The 22,877-nt window shown below is 39.5% G+C and overlaps 2 protein-coding genes across 3 annotated transcripts; both read left to right on the forward strand.

Moving 5' to 3' along the window:
* His2Av (Histone H2A variant) lies at window positions 1-2,238 on the forward strand. Of its 2 annotated transcripts, none has more exons than XM_085207246.1 (5): window positions 1-152; window positions 296-373; window positions 552-665; window positions 1,079-1,277; window positions 1,670-2,238. In XM_085207246.1, the coding sequence occupies exons 1-4, from the start codon at window positions 150-152 to the stop codon at window positions 1,271-1,273; spliced, it is 390 nt and encodes a 129-aa protein (XP_085063372.1). In that variant the 5' UTR covers window positions 1-149; the 3' UTR covers window positions 1,274-1,277; window positions 1,670-2,238. The 2 variants fall into 2 exon arrangements, with proteins under 2 accessions (XP_085063372.1, XP_085063371.1); XM_085207245.1 differs by having other exon boundaries at window positions 3-152; window positions 1,575-2,238.
* A 4,119-nt stretch (window positions 2,239-6,357) lies between these two features.
* Window positions 6,358-22,573, forward strand: SF1 (splicing factor 1). Its single transcript, XM_085207247.1, has 10 exons — window positions 6,358-6,789; window positions 6,893-6,997; window positions 10,892-11,024; window positions 11,436-11,793; window positions 12,149-12,224; window positions 12,777-13,036; window positions 13,124-13,762; window positions 22,016-22,083; window positions 22,170-22,209; window positions 22,298-22,573. The coding sequence occupies exons 1-10, from the start codon at window positions 6,542-6,544 to the stop codon at window positions 22,396-22,398; spliced, it is 2,028 nt and encodes a 675-aa protein (XP_085063373.1). The 5' UTR covers window positions 6,358-6,541; the 3' UTR covers window positions 22,399-22,573.
* Window positions 22,574-22,877: the final 304 nt, after the last annotated feature.

Here is a 22,877-nt window from a genome sequence, read left to right on the forward strand (position 1 = left end):
TATTTTTGCGCCACTTCCGGTTTTGTGCGGTTGGCCAACCTGCCACAGCACCAAGTGGCGCGGCGCTGCCATCTTTGTCCCGTTGATTTGGCTTGGCGCCTTTCCTGTTGGTTGTTCTCTTGTAGTGATAGTGTGTTACACGTTTCAAAATGGTGAGTTTTGCAAGATTTTGTGAAAAATATTTAGTGATGTGATCATTTTATTGTGGATTTTGGTGAAGTGTGATGTGACACGTATTCTGGCGAAGTTTCAGCTTCGTACGATTAAAATTAATGGGGTTTTTTGCAATTTTTAGGCTGGTGGTAAAGCGGGCAAAGATTCTGGCAAAGCCAAGGCGAAAGCTGTCTCACGATCGGCTCGGGCGGGCTTGCAGGTATGTTTATTCCGTTTCTTAATTAATTTTAAGAATTTAGGAAGTCGAAATTATCATTACATATCCAAAGAAAATTATTTCCTAAAATTGAATAATACGCATGACCTCTAGTATGGCGGCGGCTACCTTTGTATGGGCTAATAATCAATGACCGAGATTATTTGTATTCAAATTTCAGTTCCCTGTGGGTAGAATTCATAGACATCTCAAAAATAGGACTACGAGTCACGGCCGTGTCGGCGCAACGGCTGCCGTTTATTCTGCGGCTATTCTTGAATATCTCACAGCCGAGGTAAGTGACGCCTTGTCAATATGGCGGCTAGCTAGTATAATTACTATAGAAAGATGCTAGCATTTTCCAGAAATTAGCTTTAAAACAATTCTTTTAAACACTATTTTGGCTCTTGAATTACTTTTTCTATTTGCAAAATATTTCCATATTTTCTTATGCCTACTTATGATAATAATAATTTTGGCGGGAAATTATTAATGATTATTTATTTTCGTATATTATACTTTTAAGTAGTTGAGCATTCTATTTTATACCATATGAAAATTAATATTAAAAGAGAAAAAGTTTATATTACTGTTTTGTGAATTATCTGAGAACACTAAGTAAATTGGCGGCAAATTACATATAAGTAAGTGAGTGAGTTTTTATGGTATTTAAGTTTATTATTCAACTAATATGTTACACATTTTTAGGTTTTAGAGTTAGCGGGCAATGCATCCAAAGATCTTAAAGTAAAACGTATCACTCCCAGACATTTACAACTAGCTATCAGAGGAGACGAGGAGCTGGACAGCTTGATCAAAGCCACCATTGCGGGAGGTGGTGTCATCCCACATATTCACAAATCACTCATCGGTAAAAAAGGAGGACCAGGGGCACCTGTTTAATAAGGTAAATGTTATGCATATTCAATGATTAATATTGTTATTTTTAAACATTGTGTTAAGACACTCGGGTATCCCATGCACTGTTCAATTTTTTTATTGCATGTTGAGTAAGCAAACTTAACACGCCACTTTGTTAAGTTATACCAGAGCGAAACTAAAATAATTACTTCATCTCAGTCTGTGGCTCCGCAAGCTTTTCCTACTATTTACAATTAATATCAAAAAATGAAATAAAACATAGTGTATAGTTTTGTAGAATATGTAATAGTAATTCTATTTGTATACTTGTCTGTTTGTCTAGAGTCTTGCTTCAATTCAACATTCTAACTGCATTTAAACCGGAGACTATCAGCATTGTAAGTTCATCAGCCAGGCAGTAAACATAGTTTTCTACAGGTAGTGATGTGGACAGTGGGAGTGGGACTGACTTCAGACATATTGATCCGGACTAAACTTATAGTTAAGACTAGTAATATTTTTAGTTTAAGGAGATTTAAATATAATTGAATTAGAATTAAGTTAATTTTGTCGTTTTGTTATGGGACATGTTTATTTTATTAGGCATGTGTACAATTTATGTCAGCTACTACTAAAATTAGTTCACTGCCAGTTGGGCATGGTCTGAATACACAAGGTTCAGATCCACTGCTGCAGTGATTTAATTTCACATTGACTATTTGCAATTGTTTTAGGTATAAGCAATTTTTAGTATAATTTTTCAGCATTTCGTGTTTTTTAAAGTGACAAATTGTAATAGAGAATGCTACTATATAATTGTTCTAAATTGTAATTTGGTATGATTGAATTGTTAACATTGAGGTATTGTTGTAAGAAATGTATTTTGATCTTTAAAATATATTGAGAAGACATTGATACTTGTTTATTCTGATATTGATTTACTAAGTCCCAAATGAAGCTTTACTGGTTATGAATATCAAAATACATATTATAGTGATGAAAACAGACTCTCCTTTTATTATATCCTTAACTTTAAGTAGCATACCAACTCTTCCTATGATTACTAACAATTTATTTGTTTTAATAAACAAATAGTAACAAATGATACATGTAAATTTAGCCGAAAAGAGAACAAACTTCTAGAATAAAGTTAAATAAAATTAAATGTTAATCAAACCAATTGTAGGACCAATCTATATATATATAAAATCGAAAGGTCACTCACTCATCACGAAATTTCAGAAACTACAAGAGTTACGACTTATATTTTCCATAGGCGTTACTTTTAGGATGTAGGTGCTCAAATAGACGGGAATATTCAATATTCAACTCCTAAGGGATTGTTTTTGGGGTTGATAGTTTGTATGAAACTCCGTTAATACAAGGGTGTCAAATTTTGCATGTTTATTATTTTTTAGATACTCGCTAAGACGGGTATTTGCGACATTGGACACCTAAGGGGTCAATTTTTGGGTTGATAATTTGTATGAAACTTAGTTACTACAAGTGCTAGGAGTCTCATCTCGACTATTGTGGGTTCGATCTCCACTCGAGGTAATGCATTATTACACATTAATATTATTATTTCTACGCTCTAGCAGTAACGCTAAGGCGTTAACGCTAGGTTCCCTCTATCCCTATGGGGGATACAGTGTGAAGTTGATAAAAGATAGAGGTCAGTCGTGGCGCAGAAGCACAAGAGAACTGGTTGTAGGTTCAATCCCCACTCGAGGAAATGAAATATTTCGGTTTCGAGGCAAAGCATGACGTTGGCCAATCAACGTCTCCAGAAATTAGAGGAAAATTTGGAACAGAGTATCTTAGCTCTTGGTGCCTTCTGCTTATCCTGCTGTGCGCTCGATAAAGTGTGAAGTAGATTATAAAGATATTATAGATAGATATATATTAAGAAGACGGACTGCCTTCCTGTGAAGAGAGAATGGTCAACGGCTGCGCAGACTACATCCCGGATGAACAATGCGCATAACTTCAGAAGACCTAACTTCAGCGCAACCACGACTTGTTGACCGTACTGCAGCTGTGCTCCATTAAATTCAAATGAAACAGAATATTGTAATATATTTATATCTCGTATCATATTTTTATTAGCTACGAGTGTTGACCCTAAGACTAAGTAGCGCAATTCATTATTTTCTCTCTAGATAGATGTCTGTTATATTGCGCGTTTAGTAAATGACTTAGTACTGTGAAATATTATTTATGTAACTAATAACGAAAAATAGTTCACTTTTAAAAGTCAAAATAAATTACGACTTCAATAAACAAAGTAAAAATTAACTTAATAAAAATTTAATTTAGAACATTTCTTGTTCAAATCTAACTTTAACTAGCGGCCCACTCGCGGCTTCGCCCGCATACTACCTGTAATACTTTTATTATTCTGCATATGCAAACAGATTGATACATTCCATTAACTTATTTTAATAATTCTGGGAAAGTGCAAGCACTACGTGGCTGCTTGAGAGCTGTATATTCTTGTAAAAAAATAAACGATCTACAAAAAAGGTCTAATGTTTTTTTGTTAATTTGACTCATTTAAAAATTATAATATAATAAAGTTGGACCTGAAATCTATCTTCTATATATATAAAAGGACTTGTCCTCACTGACTGAGGTAAGACGCACGCACAGCCGTAACCGCTGTGCGTAGAAACGTGAAATTTGGACAGATGTATACTTTCGTAATCTGGACATCCACTAAGAAGGGGTGTTTAACCCTAAAGGGTGAAATAGGGGTTGAAAGTTTGTATAGAAAAAAAATTAAATCGGCACCGATTTTTATAAAATTTGTAATTTAGATTTTTAAAAGTATTTAATTGAACACGTGTTTCATCGTTTTCTAGAATTCTCCTCTTAAGGGTGCAAATAAGGGGTTGAAAGTTTGTATCGATTTTTTTTAAATTAGCACTAATTTTTATAAAATTTGGAATTCAGGCTCTTAAAAGTATTTAATTGAACACATGTTTTATGGTTTTCTAGAATTCTTCCCCTAAGGGTGTAAATAAGGGGTCGATAGTTTGTATGGAAATATCTTTAAACCGCCACCGATTTTTATAAACTTTGAAATTTAGACTCTTAAAAATATTTAATTGAACATGTGTTTCATGGTTTTCCAGAATTCACCCGCTAAGGGTGCAAATAAGGGGTTGCAAGTTTGTTTGGAAAAATCTTTAAATCGCCTGCGATTTTTATAAAATTTTGAATTTAGACTCTTAAAAATATTTCATTGAACACATGTTTCATGGTTTATTAGAATTTATCCTTAAATAAGCAAGCGGAGCTGCGCGCGTCCGCTAGTGATAATATATGACGACTTCCACAAATATAAAAAAAATATCTCAAAATTAAAAAATGGTAAAACATAATATCATGAAGTTTATTAAGTACTAGCGGCCTCCTCACGGCTTCGCCCGCTTGAACTACATGATTATTCATTTAATAAACAATTGACTGACAGTCAAATGTGTTGATGTCAATGACTAATTTATTTTACTCGTTCAGAAACAGCCTTAAATGTTAAATTATTGATTTGGGTAAGGATTTATAATATTCTTTGTAAAATAACTGTTATGATTGCATATTACAAAAAATACTCAAATTGAATCGAATATCGAAATCGAATCCACAATAATTTATTTAATGTATTTCAAAGGATGTCTCTCTATACTCGTGATAGCTTGTTTTTTATTCTTCTCTAAATCTGACATATATCTTATTTTATCTTTTTAATTTAATAAAACCTTTAAACTATCCCACATATAAGTATGTCACCGCAAGTTTAAGAACACTGTTTCTTTATAATCTTACTCGTAAATTTCTAAACAATCCGAAAATTGTGAACTCATTAAACGCTGGCACTGATGAGTGGTCGGCAGGTTGCCTTTACAGCAAAATCGACCAATACGCGTTGTTACTACAGGGCTAAAAATGTAAAAAGGGGTCAATACGGTAATTTTTTTATTATCTTCTATTCTTAGAATAAAACAGTAAAAATATTTTGTATAATTAGGTTTTTTAACTGAAAAAGAATAATAGAAAGCCAAATTTATGTACCGTAACCGTGCTGTGTCCAGGACGAAATCCAGACTGGAAGGGGGATACGATTTTATTTAAAGCTATTAAGGATGAGAGTTGTTGATGGACCATACGCTCTAACACCTTTGACAACAATGGGAGAATGGAGAGAGGGAGAAAAAGATAAAGGATTTGGTACCTTGGGAATAGGAATTACTTTTTTTTTTGCTTTTTGCTTGGCGCCAGGTATTGAGAAAAGAGTTTGGGGAAAGGGAATGGTTAAAGATGTGGCATAGGACAGGAAGTACAGGGTTGAGAGTTAAGAGAATCATCTTGCGACTGATTTGATCACTACCAGTAGCATCGGATTTAACAGGCCAGCACATGCTTCTTCACGTCATCAGTAGAAACAGAGAAGAAATAAAAAGGAGAAAGGCAGGAGGTATCGGGAATCGACTTAATAGTGTGGGCTTTCATTCAGTAAGTTAACATTTGAAAAGTGTTTGTAATTTCATCAAGATTTATTTTTTCTTATATAAATTTTTCGTTTTTCTTGTACGTCCAGTACCCATTGCATCTACGAATACGAAACTTTAGCAGGGCTGTTATTTTCATTAGTGGAATGGATAAATTTACGCTGTGCATCTCTGCAAGTCTTACTACATCGGTTCCGTAGTATTTTGAACCATATAGATATAGTTTAGAGTTAAAAGTTTATTTTTTTTAGATTTTAGATATTTCGTATTTTATTTAATTACAAGATGTAAACAAAATATACATACACACTACTTCAAAAATCTTTTTACACCAGGATGGCCTCATTCAACTACGCTGCCCCGGGTCTCTGACGGATTAGTCGGACTAATTTAGTCCGCCATTGAAATGGATATTGCATTATTGAGTTGAAGGTACATTACTGTGGCAATTCAAAAATAATCTTAAAAAATATATAGAACTATTAAAGCTCGTGGACAATTTTATTTCTCATATCTTAAACTGTTCGGTTGATGTCGCTATAACTAAAGCACTAATGACTAATGTGTAACCTGTAAAATATGTTTGTTATCTATAAACTTTTGGGTAGATGTGTTCTGTGATTTTAATAATCTGTGATTGTGTCAACTTTCAGCTTGTTGGCTGCGTGTTTATTAATTATTAGATTTATTTTAATTTTGCAAAAAACATTAAAGATTATCTATATATGAATAATTGAAAGTTATTTATGAATATAAGTGATATCTTGCTTAAATAAATATTAGTTGTCAGTTGAAAAAAATGAGTTCTCGACATCGTGATAGGAGTCGTTCTCGTTCCCGTGACCGTGATCGCCACAAGGAAAGGGATAAGGGACGCGATCGTGACCGGGAGCGAGATAAAGACAGGGATCGTGAGCGCGACCGCGAACGGGATAGAGACCGGGATCGCGAGCGGGATAGAGACCGCAACCGGGATAGGGACAGGGACCGAGATCGCGATCGGGACCGCGACCGAGACCGTGATCGTGACAGGCACAGGTCTAAGAGGTATAAGACAATACTAATTTCTTCTTTACGAGAACGATTACTATGTAATATAACTTCCGTCCTAAACGACTGCATAGACTTATAAGACTATTTATTTCTTTAGGGATAAAGACAGAGAACGTAGCCGAAGTCGTGATCGCCACAAGGAGAAAAGACGAAGTCGTTCACGTAGTCGTAGTCGAAGTCGTGGAAGGAAATCCAAAGACAGGTAAATCAAAATTCTTCTATCTTTAGCACTTATCACATTACTAGTGAAGTTGATCAAGGTTGAGCGAGGCAAGTAGTGTAGAATGTCAGACGCTTTGGTTTTTTTAAGGCCTAGACGTAGGCCCAGCTCAGACGACTTCTGGTGTCGGTTTTGGCTCGAGTTAAAGGACTTCACGACACATGACACACTTTGGTATGAAATAAACTACAAATAAAAATTTTGTAATATTTTTTTTCCAGGTGAAGCAAATTTTCACTTTTAATTTTTTTTCTCTGTTTGTGTGCATCTTCTGTAGTACTCACTTCATGTCAAATTTTATAATTGTAGGTCAACTGGAAATATCCTATGGGTTATGATTATGCTGCAAATTTAATACAAAATGCAGCAAAAATGTTACATAAATGCTTGTATCGTTTGATTGCTTAGACATAGAAGTTTTATTTTTTGTGTGCTTGTTTGTTGTCCTTGCTTTGATTATTTGATATTAATATCGGAACATATCATGCAATCAGTCATAGTAGCTATGAGCAGATGAGTGGAAGGGAACAGTCTTGTTAAGTGCTACGCCCAGTGGAGTACATCTTTTTATTTATGTAGTCAGTTTTTATGCTGACTACCCTGGTCGAAGATATCTTGTGCTTTCTTGAGGAGGCGAATGCTTTCAGATATTGTTAACTGTCTAGCAAGAAGGTTGGGATGTTTTTCGAGCCTTGCTTTGTAATAATCACTACAAGAAGCAATTTCCTCTTTTACTAATGGGACATCAAGGTGTTCATGAAGCTCACTTGTTTTAATGAACCAGGGTGCACTTGATATCTGTCTCAGAATATTATTTTGCTTGCTGCACTTTGCTGCCTTGCTGGCACTAGCAGCACCCCATAGTTGTATACCGTAAGTCCAGATTGGTTTTATTATTGACTTATATATTAGTAATTTGTTGTCAACTTACAGCTTAGAGTTTCTTGCCATTAGGCAATGTAGACATTTGTATTTTAGGTAAATCTCGTCCCTTTTGGTTTTGATGTGTTTCTGCCAGGTGAGTCTACGATCCAAATGCATGCCCAGATACTTTACAGAGTCTTGGTGTGTGAGTTGAATACCATTTAGTGTGACAGGTCTACAGTTTCAGCTTCTTACATAAGGTAAATGAGACCTGTACTGATTTGGCTACATTAACAGCCATTCTCCATTTTATGAGCCATTCGTTCATCATATTAAGGCTATTCTGTAGGATCTTAGAAGCTTCAATTGGACATTTGTTGGAAGCCAAAAGAGCGGTATTGTCTGCAAAGGTGGCGATTGTTACCTCAGGGTTTTATAGCAAATCACATGTAAATAGTGTGTGCAGGATAGGTCCCAAAACAGAACCTTGTGGCACACCCGCACTCAACTCATAGAAGCCTGAGGTGGTGTTTCTCTTGTTGACTTGAAATATTCTATCAGAAATATAAGATTTCATAATTCGTAGAATGAATGCAGGGTTTTTATCTTGTACAACAAACCCCTGTGCCATACTCTATCAAAAGCTGCTGTATGTCTAGAAAGGCCGATGAACGGTACTCTTTCTTTTCAAATTTTTTTAAAATAAATGAATTTTGAATTTTTCTACATACTCTATGTATCTGTTCTATGGTGGAGTATTCCTTTCGAAAGCCGAACTGGTGATTCGGTACAATGGACTTCTTATCTAGAGCAAGATTAAGTCTAAAGAGTAGGCACTTTTCAAAGATTTTCGACATAACCGGAAGTAAGCTGATTGGTCTATATGAGGTGAGTTCATGAGGAGGTTTCCCAAGTTTGTCATCATTACTTGGGAAACTTTCCATAAATCGGGAAAGTACCCGATCCTCATCATGGTTTTAAAGAGCATTGTAAGATATACCACGGCTTTGCGCGGTAGTTCTTCGAGAACGTTTTGGTCGATGAGGTCGAACCCAGGTGATTTGTTGTTTTTCATAGACTTAATAGTTCTGGCTTTTTCTTTGGGCATCACTGGTTTTAGGGGAACGTCGAGCTGGAAGTCTTGATTGAGAACCAAATTAATGTCTGTTTCTTTAGCGTTCGGTTCACATGTCGGCGTGAAAACTGTGCTCAGGTGTTTCGCGAATGCTTCCACCTTGGTATGTTCATCTCTGGCCCATTCTCCATTCGGCATTCGTTGCGGCGGCTTATGAGCCAATGGTCGATCAAAGTTTTTGCAAGCTTTATACAACGAATAGTTTGTGGCTTTTGTTGCCGTTAGGCCTTCGAGGTTGTTAAAGTCTTCAGTTCTTTCATTGACCTGTTAAATGCTGCTTTGTCGGTTGGGTGCCTAAATTTTTTGTCGTATGGTATCAGAGTAAACTTTACATTGCGGTGGACGCTCCAAGGTTGCCGGCGTAAATGACCAACAACACCCCTGGATAGTTGTGGTGATATTTTTCACTGCTTTATCAATATCCGATTCCGTTTTTAGAGGTATTAGGTACTAGGTTGAGTCTTTCGTCGATCAACTGTCGAAAAGAAAACCAGTCTGTACTGTTATTATATAGTTTGTTCGGTCTTAAGGCTGTGATCACTGTGGTTCCAATTGAGAGTATGACGGGAACATGATTGGAATGGGCGTCCAGAAATATTTCTATGTTAAAGAAAGCTTTTGTGAGGTTTTTGGCAATAAAGAAATCAATGACATCAGGTAATCTATTGGGATCGCTGGGCCAGTTCCTAGGCTCTACTACATTGCAAAAACGTTGTTTTAGTCTGTTTTTTTTAAGTTCTCGACCACTAGTGTTAGTCAGGCTGGAACCACAGTGGGTGATCTTGGAATTCCAATCCCCTCCAACTATGAAACGTCAGCCAAGAGTATCCAAAAACTCATACATACACTCATCATATTGCTCTGCTGTTATTTTATATTTTGGAGGACAGTAAATTGCGGTAACATTTAATGTTCCATGTCGCTCTTCTATTGTGATTGTGGCTGCTTGAATGTAGGGTTTTTTAAACTGAGGCTGTTTGTTATGTTTGATATTGGACTTTCATATTACCGCTGAAATCATATAATAAATAGTTTTGACCGAGGGGAAAAGGAAATGACCTTATAATGTGGATTCCGTTTTTTGTTTTTGAAGTATAGAACCTTAAAGATGATTCATCTGGGGGTTAACTAATTATTATTAGATTGGTTATTTTTATTCATCTTTGTCAAAATTTGAGTTTTTTATTCCACTCAAACTATTATTATTATATTTCTCTTTAAAGATTCACGGGTTCAAAAGAACCCGGTCCTTTGGAAGGCTTGCGTGGGGACACAGGTCCAACACGTAGAGGCCCCTTAGAGAATATTCAAATGTTTTACTGTGACGCATCAGCCGGGATCCATCTCTGGGTAACCACAGGTAATTGCCCAGAGATGGTCGCCGGTTAATGCGTAGGAACTATGGATAATGTAGAAAACTAAACTAGGACTATGGAATGGAATTTAGATGGACTGGCTACTGGGCTATTGAATGAGAACTAACGGACGTCCGCCTTTACAATAGTCTCAAATTGAATGGTTGGCGGACGGTGAGTCGCCTCCCACTAGATGGGCCTCCACAAAGCGGCGTAGTACTTTGGGCGCAACATCGGCGTGGTCGGCTAAGGGTGTAGAGAGGTGTGCACCGGTTTTACCATCACGAGGAACTCGTGAGCGGGTTTCCCCGCTATTACGCAGATTGAGCACTTCCACCCTTTCGAGCATATAGCTCTTGCGCTCCACTCTGCCGGCCAATAAAAGCAAGCCAGAGGCGGGGATAGATTACAATTCCCCTCCGGAGGTCTCAGGTCCGTGGGATCGCCACTCCCCAACATCTCGCCACAAGCTGCCCTGCGGCCCTATTATTATTATTATTATTATTGTATTTTTCTCAACAGGGATGGCACAATTGCATTGTTGGACCAAATGGTGGGAACTACAACTAAAGCCACAGCACGACAAGTAGCTGCCCCTACTAGTATCAACCCTGCCACACAAGCCGCCATACTAGCTGCGGCCGCAGTTGCACAGGTAATGTTAAGAGGCAATAGAACAGACATCTTGTTTAAGATTATTTAGCACATAATGTTATCATTATTTCCAGCACAATGCTGAAGAGAGACAGGTAACTATGTACTATGTGATGAAACTATGTGTGAAACACCTATATTATATGTAATGTCCTTTGTTCCGAACTTAATTTATCATTGTTTATCATATTTGTAGAAATATATCGACCACATGGTAAGCACTAGTATAGTTATTGTTTAATATATTTTTAGATAATACATAGATTGTATAATGTTAGATAACTCTAAGCTTACTAAAGAAATTGTTTTATTGTCTCCTTTAAATAATTTGCTGTTTACTTAGTTTGTGTGGTATGCTTACGTTACATAATGATTGTTACTAATGGCTGTGCGCGGCGGCGGGCGCCAACAGACGTTCGTGGCGCAGCGGCGCATGGCGGCGCCCGTGCAGCCCGCAGCGGCGGCGGCGGCTGCCTTGTCCGCCGCCACCGCCATCCCGCCGCCCACCTCCGTGCAGCAGAAGCTGGAGCTGCTGCAGGCGCGCACCGAGTCGCGTTACCGCGATCACCACGACCACCACGACCACGACCACCATCCCGACGACGACGCCGACGACGGCCAAGGCCCGCCCGGCGAGACGGCTGCCGAGCGGCGTGCGCGCCGCCGCCGCACGCGCTGGATGGGCTCCGAGCACGACAAGACCTTCATTCCCGGCCTGCCCACCGTGCTGCCGTCCACGCTCACGCGCGAGCAGGAGGAGCAGTACCTGCGTGAGTACCACACACACCGACCATGGCTTACTAATCCTAATACATTTTAATAATAACTAATGCATTTATTTTGTCCCTTGCAGACCAGGCCAACTGATTGTTTTTTTTTAATGTATTTCGCAGTAATTTTTGATATACTTTACTCTAAATTTTTAATAATTTTATAACATAAAAATATTTAATATTTTTACAATATAAATGAAATGAATTGATTATTAGTATAAGTGTTGATCGTTCCCTTGTCGGCCGTCGACGCCGAGGGGCCGAGGCGGGCCGGGTTCGAGCCCCGGCGCCGACGGAACAGTGAGTGCGAGTCTAACGCGCGGCCGCCCGGCGCTAACCCCTTGCCTTGCAGTGCAGCTGCAGATCGAGGAGGTGAGCCGCAAGCTGCGCTCCGGCGACCTCGGCATCCCCGCCAACGTGGAGGAGAGGTGCGCCATCACCCTTGTCGTTGCACGCAGCGCCGCCCCGCGCCCCCTCGCAGGACGCGCTGTGGCGCCTCGCAAGGTTTTCTCCAAACATTATCTAGTCACGCTCCAAGCTAGGACGGACCGCTCCATGTGAAGACTTACCCCGTTTTTGATTCGCAGGACGGTTTCCTTTATTTCCCATGAACGCTGACTGACGGTTGTTATGAGTAAAAAACAATTGAGAATTTAATTAAGTCGGATGGAGCCCGAGTCTGCGGGGTCCTCGCTCGCGTTACATTAATCACATTAATGCAACTCTTTTCAGCGACGCAGCTCCATTAATATGTTACTTTTAATAATAATTTTTTCAGCGTTCTAATGCATTCAAGTTTCAGGTTTAATATTTTACGATAATCAATTTTTTTTTCTCAGGCCGTTGTCGTTAGGAGCTACTTAGTTTAGTTACCAATAGTGGAGCACTTTTTTCACTTGTATTATTTTTAAATGAAAAGTTTTCTGAGTCGGGTGTTCCATGGTGGGGCGGACACCAGTCTCAGGCGCGCGCGGTTGCAGGTCCCCATCGCCGGAGCCCATCTACTCCACGGACGGCAAGCGCCTGAACACGCGCGAGTACCGCACGCGCCGCAAGCTGGAGGAAGAGCGCCACCGCCTCGTGCAGCGCATGCACCAGATCAACCCCGAGTTCAAGCCGCCGCCCGACTACAAGCCGCCCGTCGTGCGCGTGCACGACAAGGTCATGATCCCGCAGGAGGAGCACCCCGACATCAACTTCGTGGGGCTCCTCATCGGCCCGCGCGGGAACACGCTTAAAGGTATCGCCGCACGCCCGCCGGCCCACGTCCGGCCGTCCACCTCGAACCACACGTAGGTGTAGTCCTCATGTTAATGTAATGTTGCAGCCATGGAGAAAGAGACCGGTGCCAAGATAATAATCCGCGGTAAGGGGTCCGTGAAGGAGGGCAAAGTGGGCCGCAAGGACGGTCAGCCCCTGCCCGGCGAGGACGAGCCCCTGCACGCCTACATCACCGCCACAAACGCGGACTGCGTCAAGAAGGCTGTCGAGAAGATCAAGGAGGTGATTCGCCAAGGCGTGGAAGTGCCCGAGGGGCAGAACGACCTGCGCCGCATGCAGCTGCGCGAGCTGGCACAGCTCAACGGCACGCTGCGCGAGAGCGACGCGCCGCGCTGCGCCAACTGCTCAGCCGCCGACCACAAGACGTGGCTGTGCCCCGACAAGCCCAACGTCACCGGCAGCATCGTGTGCTCCTCCTGCGGCGGCGCCGGCCACATCGCGCGTGACTGCCGCGGCCGCCGCCCTGGCCACGCACCCCCCGGCCCCGCCGGTGCCGGCTCCGCGCCGCCCGCGCGCGCCGACATCGACGAGGAGTACCTGTCGCTCATGGCCGAACTGGGCGAGGCGCCGCCGCCGCCGCGCCGCGCCGTCCACCACGCCGCCCACGCCGCGCACGCGCCCTTCGTGCCCGCGCCGCCGCCGCGCGCCATCATGCCGGCGCCCACGCCCTTTGCACCGTGGCTAGGTAAACCACTACTACTCAAATAAACTATTGTAAGCACTTTTGAACCATCAAATGAACATATAAAAAAAGCACCAGCTCGGCAGACAGTTCTTCTAAGAAGAGCAAGAAACTCAGTTGCTGTTTTCAATGTCAATAATACCATTGACTTTTATTTAATTATTAGCGGACGCGCGCAGCTTCGCCTGCTTATTTGGACCCGTAGGGGTGAGTTCTAATAAACCATGAAACACGTTTTAATGAAATATTTTTAAGAGTTAGTTTATAAAAATCGAGAAATTGTTTATAAATTTATAAAAATCGATGGCGGTTTAAAGATTTTTTCATACAAATTGTCAACCCCTTATTTGCACCTTTAGGGGGTGAATTCTAAAAAGAACATAAAACACGTTTTCAATGAATGAAATTTCAAATTTTCTAAAAAGCGAAGAGGATTTGTAATTTTTTGCATACAAGCTTTCAACTTCTATTTCATTCCTTTAGGGTTAAAATTTTTCAAAATCCCTTCTTCGGTGTCCAGATTATGAAAATAAACATCTGTCCAAATTTTACGTTTCTACCATCAGCAGTTATGGATGTGTGTGCGTCTTACCTCCGTCGGTGGCAACATGTCCTTTTATATACAGGTGTCCCAGGAGTCAACGATAAAACGAAAACAGGTGATAGACCAAGTCGTGACAGTTATGAGAAAAATATAAAAAATAAAAAAGTAAAAAAAATATTTTAAGTTAAACGGTTTTATATTGCAGATAAATAAAATCGTGGGGCATGTCCACTTTAAATTAATTTTGGATGACCTTGGGATTAATTGTATCATATTCATTGAATAATGAAATGATAACTTTAAGATAATCTACGGACGTGCCCCACGATTTTATTTATCTGCAATATAAAACCGTTTAACTTAAAATATTTTTTTTACTTTTTTATTTTTGTATAGTGCACTGAATTCTACTTGACAAGTCCTTTCATTTGGTACCCATATTGATGGGATTAAAAAAAAACTAAGTGGTCCGCCATCTTGTAGCGGCGGCCATCTTGGATTCACAATAATATCGAATATGGATAATTGTATTGTCACCAGAATCAAAGGCGTATATCAAATTTCAGATCAATCGGTTAACGGGAAGAGGGTTAAATTTCAATTACTAAATTTGACCCATACAAACAAACAGGGTGAGCTAAATAAAACCGTTTAAAAAATCTGTGTCAAGTATTTTTGATATTATATTGATTTAAAAAAAAATCGGAAAAACCGACACCTGTGATGATTTTTCAAGTCCTAAGACTACAAATATTACTCTTTTTTAATTTTTTTTTCTGTAATGTAATCATGAGTAATCCTTCTATGAATTACAGTGTAAGATTGAAACATACCTGCATCGGTTTTCAATAAAATGCCGTGTTTTTGCCAAACATTAAATTCAAAATATTTACTACACCCAACTTTAACCGACTGTACCGTAAAAAAAATGTACTACACTGTTTTTGCAAGTAACTTTAAAAGTTGGCGCATTTAATCTGGATTCCGAAATGGTACGATACTTGCTGGATTACTTCTTCGTTGAAGAGAGAAAAATCGAAATACACGACAATCGGGATGACGGTCAGCGTTTTGGTATCTTTTCCGATACATTCTAGCTGCAGTATTAGCATTACTTAACCATTCTCCATGAATGAAATGCATATTGGCAATTTGTCAAAGACCGAGTATATGACCTGCGAGAGCCCGGACTCGAGCACTATCCTTAGGTATAAGTCCTGGGCCAGCCCCTAAGTCGGAAAAGGTTTGGACGGTATCCTGCGATCACAGACCACACCAGTGACCTCCCGCCACTTAGCCCAGGCAACGCTTATCCGACCATGGAGATTGTAATCGATGCCTCCAGACTCGTGCATGACGGATCTGAGATACCTGAACTTTTCCGACTTAGGGGCTGGCCCAGGACCTATAAGGATAGTGCTCGAGTCCGCGATCTCGCAGGCCATATAATCGGTCTTTGACACATTGCCAATATACATTTCATTTAATTTCATTTAATCGTTTTATCGTTGACTCCTGGGACACCCTGTATATACAAGCGGCCCGCCCGCGGCTCCGCCTGCGTGAACTACGTTATTGTTAATTTCTGTCTCCATGAGTACCTATGTTCTATAAGTGACGTCCATGCAAAATTTGAGACTCCTAGCATTTGTAGTAACGAAGTTTCATACAAACTTTCAACCCCAAAAACAACCCCTTAGAAGTCGAATATTGCAAATTCCCGTCTTAGCGAGCACCTACGTCCTATAAATAACTCCTATGCAAAATTTCAGATTCCTAGCACATGTAGTTTCTGAGATTTCGTGATGAGTGAGTGACCTTTCGATTTTATATACATATATAGATATATATATATATATATATAGATATATATATATATATATATATATATATATATATATATATATATATATATATATGTAAAAGAAGTTAGTCATACTTCTTTCACATTCATATGTGACAATGTCATCATTGACGTCTCTTAATAACTAAAGAGAAAAATATATTTTAATATTTAATTAATACGAACTGGTGAAACAATAGCTTTAAATGTTGTTTCTCTTTTCAGAGCAACTCAATTCTAGTTATAGTTTTACTGTTCACCCTAATATCCAAGGATAAATATAAAACACTTTATATATATATATATATATATATATATATATATATATACTAGCGGACCCGGACGCGGCTACGCCTGCTTGAAATATAAGAATATAATTTCTATAGAAATATAATTTCAATCTAGATGAAATGCTAAAAGTGACTATTATATTTATTTTCATAAGGATGAATATCAAAATGACGGGGTGACGAACGCGGTCGCGTAGCGACGACGGTTGTTATTAACATGGCAGAATAAATTGCATGTCAAATTAGAAAGTATTTTAATTTATTAGTATATATGTGTAATGTAATGTTATATAGCCTATAGCACCTCTGAAGAATGTAGCTTTCATACAAAACAAAAACAAAGTAAATCGGACCAGTAGATCCAGAGATCTTAGCGTTCAAACAAACAAACAAACAAACTCTTCCGCTTTATTATATTAGTATAGATATATAGATTATGGCCTAAGGTCCCAATGAGTAAATGTGCAGGTATCTGTTTTCTGATTTAACTTGTTTTTAAAAATGATAGTAGAATAGATTACACCACGGTTGCCTAGAAGAATGGTGATGCAATCACATTCATTTAATTTACAGTGATGCGTCTTTGTTTAAAAATTGCACTCATATGGTTTTTATGATGAATCCAAAATCATTTAATTAAATTTAATTTAATCGGTTAATTAGCTATTTTGGCTATATAGTGAGAAAGGGTGGGGAAATTGAAGTGGGAGCGATGGACGGCATGCTTTCATGCTCGTATGACGACCTCCAACCACGATCATCACACATGATGTACACTACTAACAAGAAGAAAATCATTTGGAAGAAAACCATGCAAATCATTTGGAAGAAAGTCAGCAACATCAACTTGGGGACATGGTGGTGGAATGACAAGGTGGCATTCCACTACTGTGCGGTTTCGTAGAAATTTCCATCCACGCGCCATCGAACTGTGGAATGGCGGCATCCGCCGCATCCGCGGCTATCCGCGGCTGTGTTTCCAGGTCGGTACGATATGGGTACCTTCAAAAAGCGCGTCTATCTCCACCTCAAAGGCCGGCAACGCACCTGTAGCTCCCCTGAAGCTGCACGGGGTCGTGGGCGGCGGTGATCACCATCAGGGGACCCGAACGCTCGTTTGCCTTGTCGTTTTTCCATAAAAAAAAAGGTGATGATATGTGAAAAGAAGACCGCATTTAAGGAATGGCAGCAAAGCATCTCTCCTGAAAATAGACCGGAGTACATAGTAATGAAACGTGCCTGAAAAAAGAGCTCTAGCCAGAGCCCGCAGTGAGAGTTTATCACCACTATATGATAAACTTGAAACTGAAAGGGGCAGAAGCTTATATACAAACTGGCATATACCCGGCATAAAGCGAGATAAAGGTATCGCAAAATGCCTTTGCGTCAGAGATTCCCAGGATAATCTATTCTGTAGTCATGCTTTTGTGAAGCATGACTCAGCACCGGAAAGACTCGACTACTCGACTCGGACTTATTGTCCCCAATAATTCTTGACAAAACTCGTAATTGCCATCGACACATGAACGGAAACGTGGTGGGACCTGCATGTGGCGTTTTTAAATCTGTAGAAGGCCATTGACTGTGTGCTTTGTCAGTGTATCTGGTGGGCATTGTGATCTAAAGGAATCCCAGAGGCCCATATTCAGATAAACAGAGACATACGAACGAAACACGAATCACATCGAGGACCAGCTTTCGTGGTTGATGTGGTAGTCGATAAGCTCCAAGAGCGTCGCCTGAGATGTTACGGCCAGGTTACACGCCGGCCTAGGAACTATGTCGGATGGAAGTGTCTTGCTATGACTGTCCTTGGAGTAAGACTCCCAAGTAAGTAACCTATGTTGGATGTCGTGGTACAGAACATATGAGCCAATGGATTAAACAAGATGTTAAAGGCCGTGCACAGTGGAGTAGGCTGAAGCAGACCCTGGGCTTATTACCAAGAAGAAGTTTCGAAGAGGTGTTAACGTCACAAACAACTGTATCACGGTGCATAGTCGCTAATTTTTTAAACGTAAACAATGAAAAATTTCGGAATTTCTTGGAAACTCGTTGCTCGCGGTCTCGTGCCTATGTATACAACTATTGTTATTGTACTTAAAAATAGATTTTTGACTACTTAAAAAAGCTTGAATTAAATTGCTGGCATGTTTTAATTAGTTTTATAACTTTTATTTTAGTAAAAATCGAAAATCCCGTATATTGTAAAAATCAAAACTGGGATTTTGGTCCGGGATTTGTCCCGGAATCCCCGTTTGCAACCCCTAGTCGCAACTCTAGGATTTTCAGGTTTTTAAACAGGTCACTTAATGTTGATAATTTGCACTCATGCGTTTTTAAGTGAATTATATATGAAATTAAAGCTTATTTTTTTCCAACACTATAACAGATGGTTGCCTGTAAAATAACTGCTGTTGAATTGCCATGCCATGCCATATCATTTGACTTATTTTATTCCGGTTCCGGTTAACTATGAGACAAGATGATGAAATGCGCGTTCTGCCTTATGTTTTAAAGAAAAATAACATGTAATAGAAAGTTCCTATTCTACTGTAATTCTGGAGGAGTTGCGTTTTGTTGAGTGGCAGAACTCAACGCCGCGCTTTGCCTCGGCACCACACCACGAACCCACAACCAGTCGGTTTTACTCTGTGCAGTCACACTCTGTGCCCCTGCGCCACGACTGGCCTCCTTTTTCTACAACTATAACTAGAATTAAGTTGCTCTGAAAAGAGATTTATTACGTAAATAAATGTTTACACTTTTTCAAACATTCTCTAACATTAATCAATCACAACTCACCTGAAAAGAGAAACAACATTTAAAGCTATTGTTTCACCAGTTCGTATTAAATAGATATTATCATACTGATACTAGCGGACCCGGACGCGGCTACGCCTGCTTGAAATATAAGAATATTTATCAAATATATTTATGAAATTATTTTCAATTTTCAACAGAATTTGTAAGAAAATATGAGCTTAAGGCTTAGCGCGCACTGGTGACTTTTGTCACGGTGACAATAATTTTTTTGTCACTGACATGTCACCATACTTTTCGCCACTGCGCGTACTTGCGATGACAGTGACGAAATTTTTTACATTTGATAAAATGGATCTCGAAGAGATGGTTGTCTGTGCACTTATATTAAGAAATAGAAAAAAAGCAAATGTAGAAAATATTGGCTTTCAACTTTTCATTTGTCATAGAGCAATGGCCTCAACTCAATTTCGTCAATCAGTATTGTCATTATCTATTTCATCTTCATGAAAACACACGTTTTGCCTTGATGATGCCCATTTTTGCCCATGATGAACTTGACGCCATTCTTGAAATAAAAATTCGGTGCTAAAAATGCAACATGCTGCTGTTTCATGTTTATGCGGAAGACGACTAGTATGGAAATCGCGAGGGGGAGGGGGAACGACGTGACATTTAGTTGCTAATGCGCGCACGGGCATACAAATCTATGGACGCGGTGACAGTTGCGTCACCGGCGTGTTGCCGTCCTCCGCGGACAAAAAGTCACCCAATTGTCACGTTTCCAAATGCGCGCACCTTCTTTAAGTGTAATGTACACGGTGACAGTGACGCAACAGTCACGGTGACAAAAATCACTAGTGCGCGCTTTACCTAAATAATCAAAAAGAATAATAAGTAGAGACATCTATACTAATATAATAAAGCGGAAGAGTTTGTTTGTTTGTTTGTTTGTTTGAACGCTAAGATCTCTGGATCTACTGGATCGATTTACTTTATTTTTATTTTGTATGAAAGCTGCATTCTTCAGAAGTGCTATAGGCTATATAACATTACATTACACATATATACTAATAAATTAAAATACTTTCTAATTTGACATGCAATTTATTCTGCCATGTTAATAACAACCGTCGTCGCTACGCGACCGCGTTCGTTACCGCGTCATTTTAATATTCATCCTTATGAAAATATATATAACTAGCGGACGCGCGCAGCTTCGCTTGCGTATTTAAGGGTGAATTCTAATAACCCATGAAACATGTATTCGATGAAATATTTTTAAGAGTCTGAATTTCAAATTTTATTAAAATCGGTGGCGATTTTAAGATTTTCCCATACAAACTTTCAACCCCTTATTTGCACCCTTAGGGGGTGAATTCTAGAAAACCATGAAACATGTATTCAATGAAATATTTTTAAGAGTCTGAATTTCAAATTTTATAAAAATTGATGACGATTTTAAAAAAAAGCTATACAAACTTTCAAACCCTTATTTGCACCCTTAAGTGGAGAATTCCAGAAAACGATGAAACACGTGTTCAATTAAATACTTTTAAAAATCTAAATTTCAAATTTTATAAAAATCGGTGCCGATTTAAATTTTTTTCCATACAAACTTTCAACCCCTATTTCACCCCTTTAGGGTTAAAATTTTTCAAAATCCCTTCTTAGTGGATGTCCAGATTACGAAAATAAACATCTGTCCAAATTCCACGTTTCTACGCACAGCGGTTATGGCTGTGCGTGCGTCTTACCTCAGTCAGTGAGGACAAGTCCTTATATATATAGATAGTCACTTTTAGCATTTCATCTAGATTGAAATTATATTCTTATATTTCAAGCAGGCGTAGCCGCGTCCGGGTCCGCTAGTATTAGATAAAATGCTAAAAGTGACTATTATATTTATTTTCATTAGGATGAATATCAAAATGTCGCGGTAACGAACGCGGTCGCGTAGCAATGACGGTTGTTATTAACATGGCAGAATAAATCGCATGTCAAATTAGAAATAAATATTTTAATATATTAGTTTATATGTGTAATGTAATATTATCAGTGGCGTGGCTAGGGTATTTGATGCCCGGTGTGGCTTGGGGGACTTGATGCCCCCTTTACTGTTGATGAGTTCTAAAAAAAAAAGGTAATCATCGACAATGACTCCTAAAAAAACAAACTTATCGTCGCCGTTGACTTCTAAAAAAACGTGATCGTAGACGTTGAGTTCTAAAAAAAAAAAACGTAATCGTCGCCGTTGAGTTCTAAAAAAACAAAGAAAAAACACACTAATCGTCGACTTTGATGCCCTTTTCCTTTTGATGCCCGGTGCGACCGCCCCGCTCGCACCCCCCTAGCTACGCCACTGAATATTATATAGCCTATATATAGCACTTCTGAAGAATGCAGCTTTCATACAAAACAAAAACAAAGTAAATCGGACCAGTAGATCCAGAGATCTTAGCGTTCAAACAAACAAACAAACAAACTCTTCCGCTTTATTATATTAGTATAGATTAATTTAAATTGTTATTTTAAAACGAATAAATTATTTGATCAAACAAAATATTTACAAATATCGGTCTTCTCTAGTCGGCAATGTCGGCAACGTTTTTAATGTAAAAAGTGAAATACTTAATTAAAAATTCATGGCGGGTGCCAACTATTTTAAGACCTAACAAATTTATAAAATTTTTATTCATATTTATACAAGGCGCATAGGCATCCCTAGTTTATCTTGCTACGCCGTTTTGGAGGCGAAAACTTGACGTAACAAGCTTATCTCGTTCCTATCGTATGTCTGTCACGTTCTCCCGCAGGAGGCGCCGTGGCGCAGCCGCCGCCGCCTGGCAGCGCCCCGCCCTTCCCGCCGCCGCCGCCCCCGCAGGTCGGTCATACACTAACATGCTCACATACATGCAAGAGGCTTGCTTGCATGCTTAACTGCTTATTGTATATTGAGTTGTGTTGCAGGTTGCAGGTGACGCGCCGCACATGCCGCCGCCGCCGCCCGGTACGTACGCCGGCCGAGGCCACCATTCCTATGTCATAGGTAGTATAATACCTGCGTACTAATGAGTAGCGTGGTGTGACGTCCGCAGGCATGATGGGGTGGCGCGGTGCCTTCGGCCCGCCGTGGGCGGCGCCGCCCGCCGCCTTCCTGGCGCCACCGCCGCCACCGCCGCCCGTGTCCAGCGCGTGAGCGCCGCCCTCGCCGCCCTCGCTGCCCTCGCCGCCGTCTGCCATTGGGACTGTAGTTTGACGTAATACATATTATGTATTTGTACGACTCTCACGTGATTTAGCACAAAAAAATGTCATTGACGATGTATTTCTCTTTAGATTTCTTCATAATTAAATGAACGTATTGAATTTAATAGTTTTTTTTATTTTTGCTTCCTATTTTTAAATAAAAAAATATTTGAATAATGCCGACTGCATAAAACTCCGTTTCTAAAAATACCAAAATATCGTCTATGTAATTGACAGTAAAATCTGACAGTTTGTGCTTCGTTATGAGGTCCACTAGTGTGCATCCTGGGTCACAAATGCAGTTTTTGGTCTATCTTCAATCTTAAGAGAAATGTTGTTGTGGAAATCTGAGTTTACATCAAATATTTTTTTGTTAATCGAATTGTTCAAAATTTACATTTCCTTGTTTTGACCATTAAATCCTCGACT

Source organism: Heliconius melpomene, chromosome 3, assembly GCF_056956725.1.
Source record: "Heliconius melpomene rosina isolate 202511_hmr_F chromosome 3, ASM5695672v1, whole genome shotgun sequence".
Classification (NCBI taxonomy): Eukaryota; Metazoa; Arthropoda; class Insecta; order Lepidoptera; family Nymphalidae; genus Heliconius; species Heliconius melpomene.

Bases quoted from the DNA above. Each gene is read 5' to 3' on its own strand.
- His2Av (XM_085207246.1), top strand. The intron at 374-551 runs GTATGTTTATTC...TTCAAATTTCAG, and splicing joins CGGCTCGGGCGGGCTTGCAG to TTCCCTGTGGGTAGAATTCA. The intron at 666-1,078 runs GTAAGTGACGCC...ACACATTTTTAG, and splicing joins TTGAATATCTCACAGCCGAG to GTTTTAGAGTTAGCGGGCAA.
- SF1 (XM_085207247.1), top strand. From the start codon at position 6,542: ATGAGTTCTCGACATCGTGATAGGAGTCGTTCTCGTTCCCGTGACCGT. The intron at 12,225-12,776 runs GTGCGCCATCAC...GCGCGGTTGCAG, and splicing joins CCCGCCAACGTGGAGGAGAG to GTCCCCATCGCCGGAGCCCA. The intron at 22,210-22,297 runs GTACGTACGCCG...TGACGTCCGCAG, and splicing joins CATGCCGCCGCCGCCGCCCG to GCATGATGGGGTGGCGCGGT.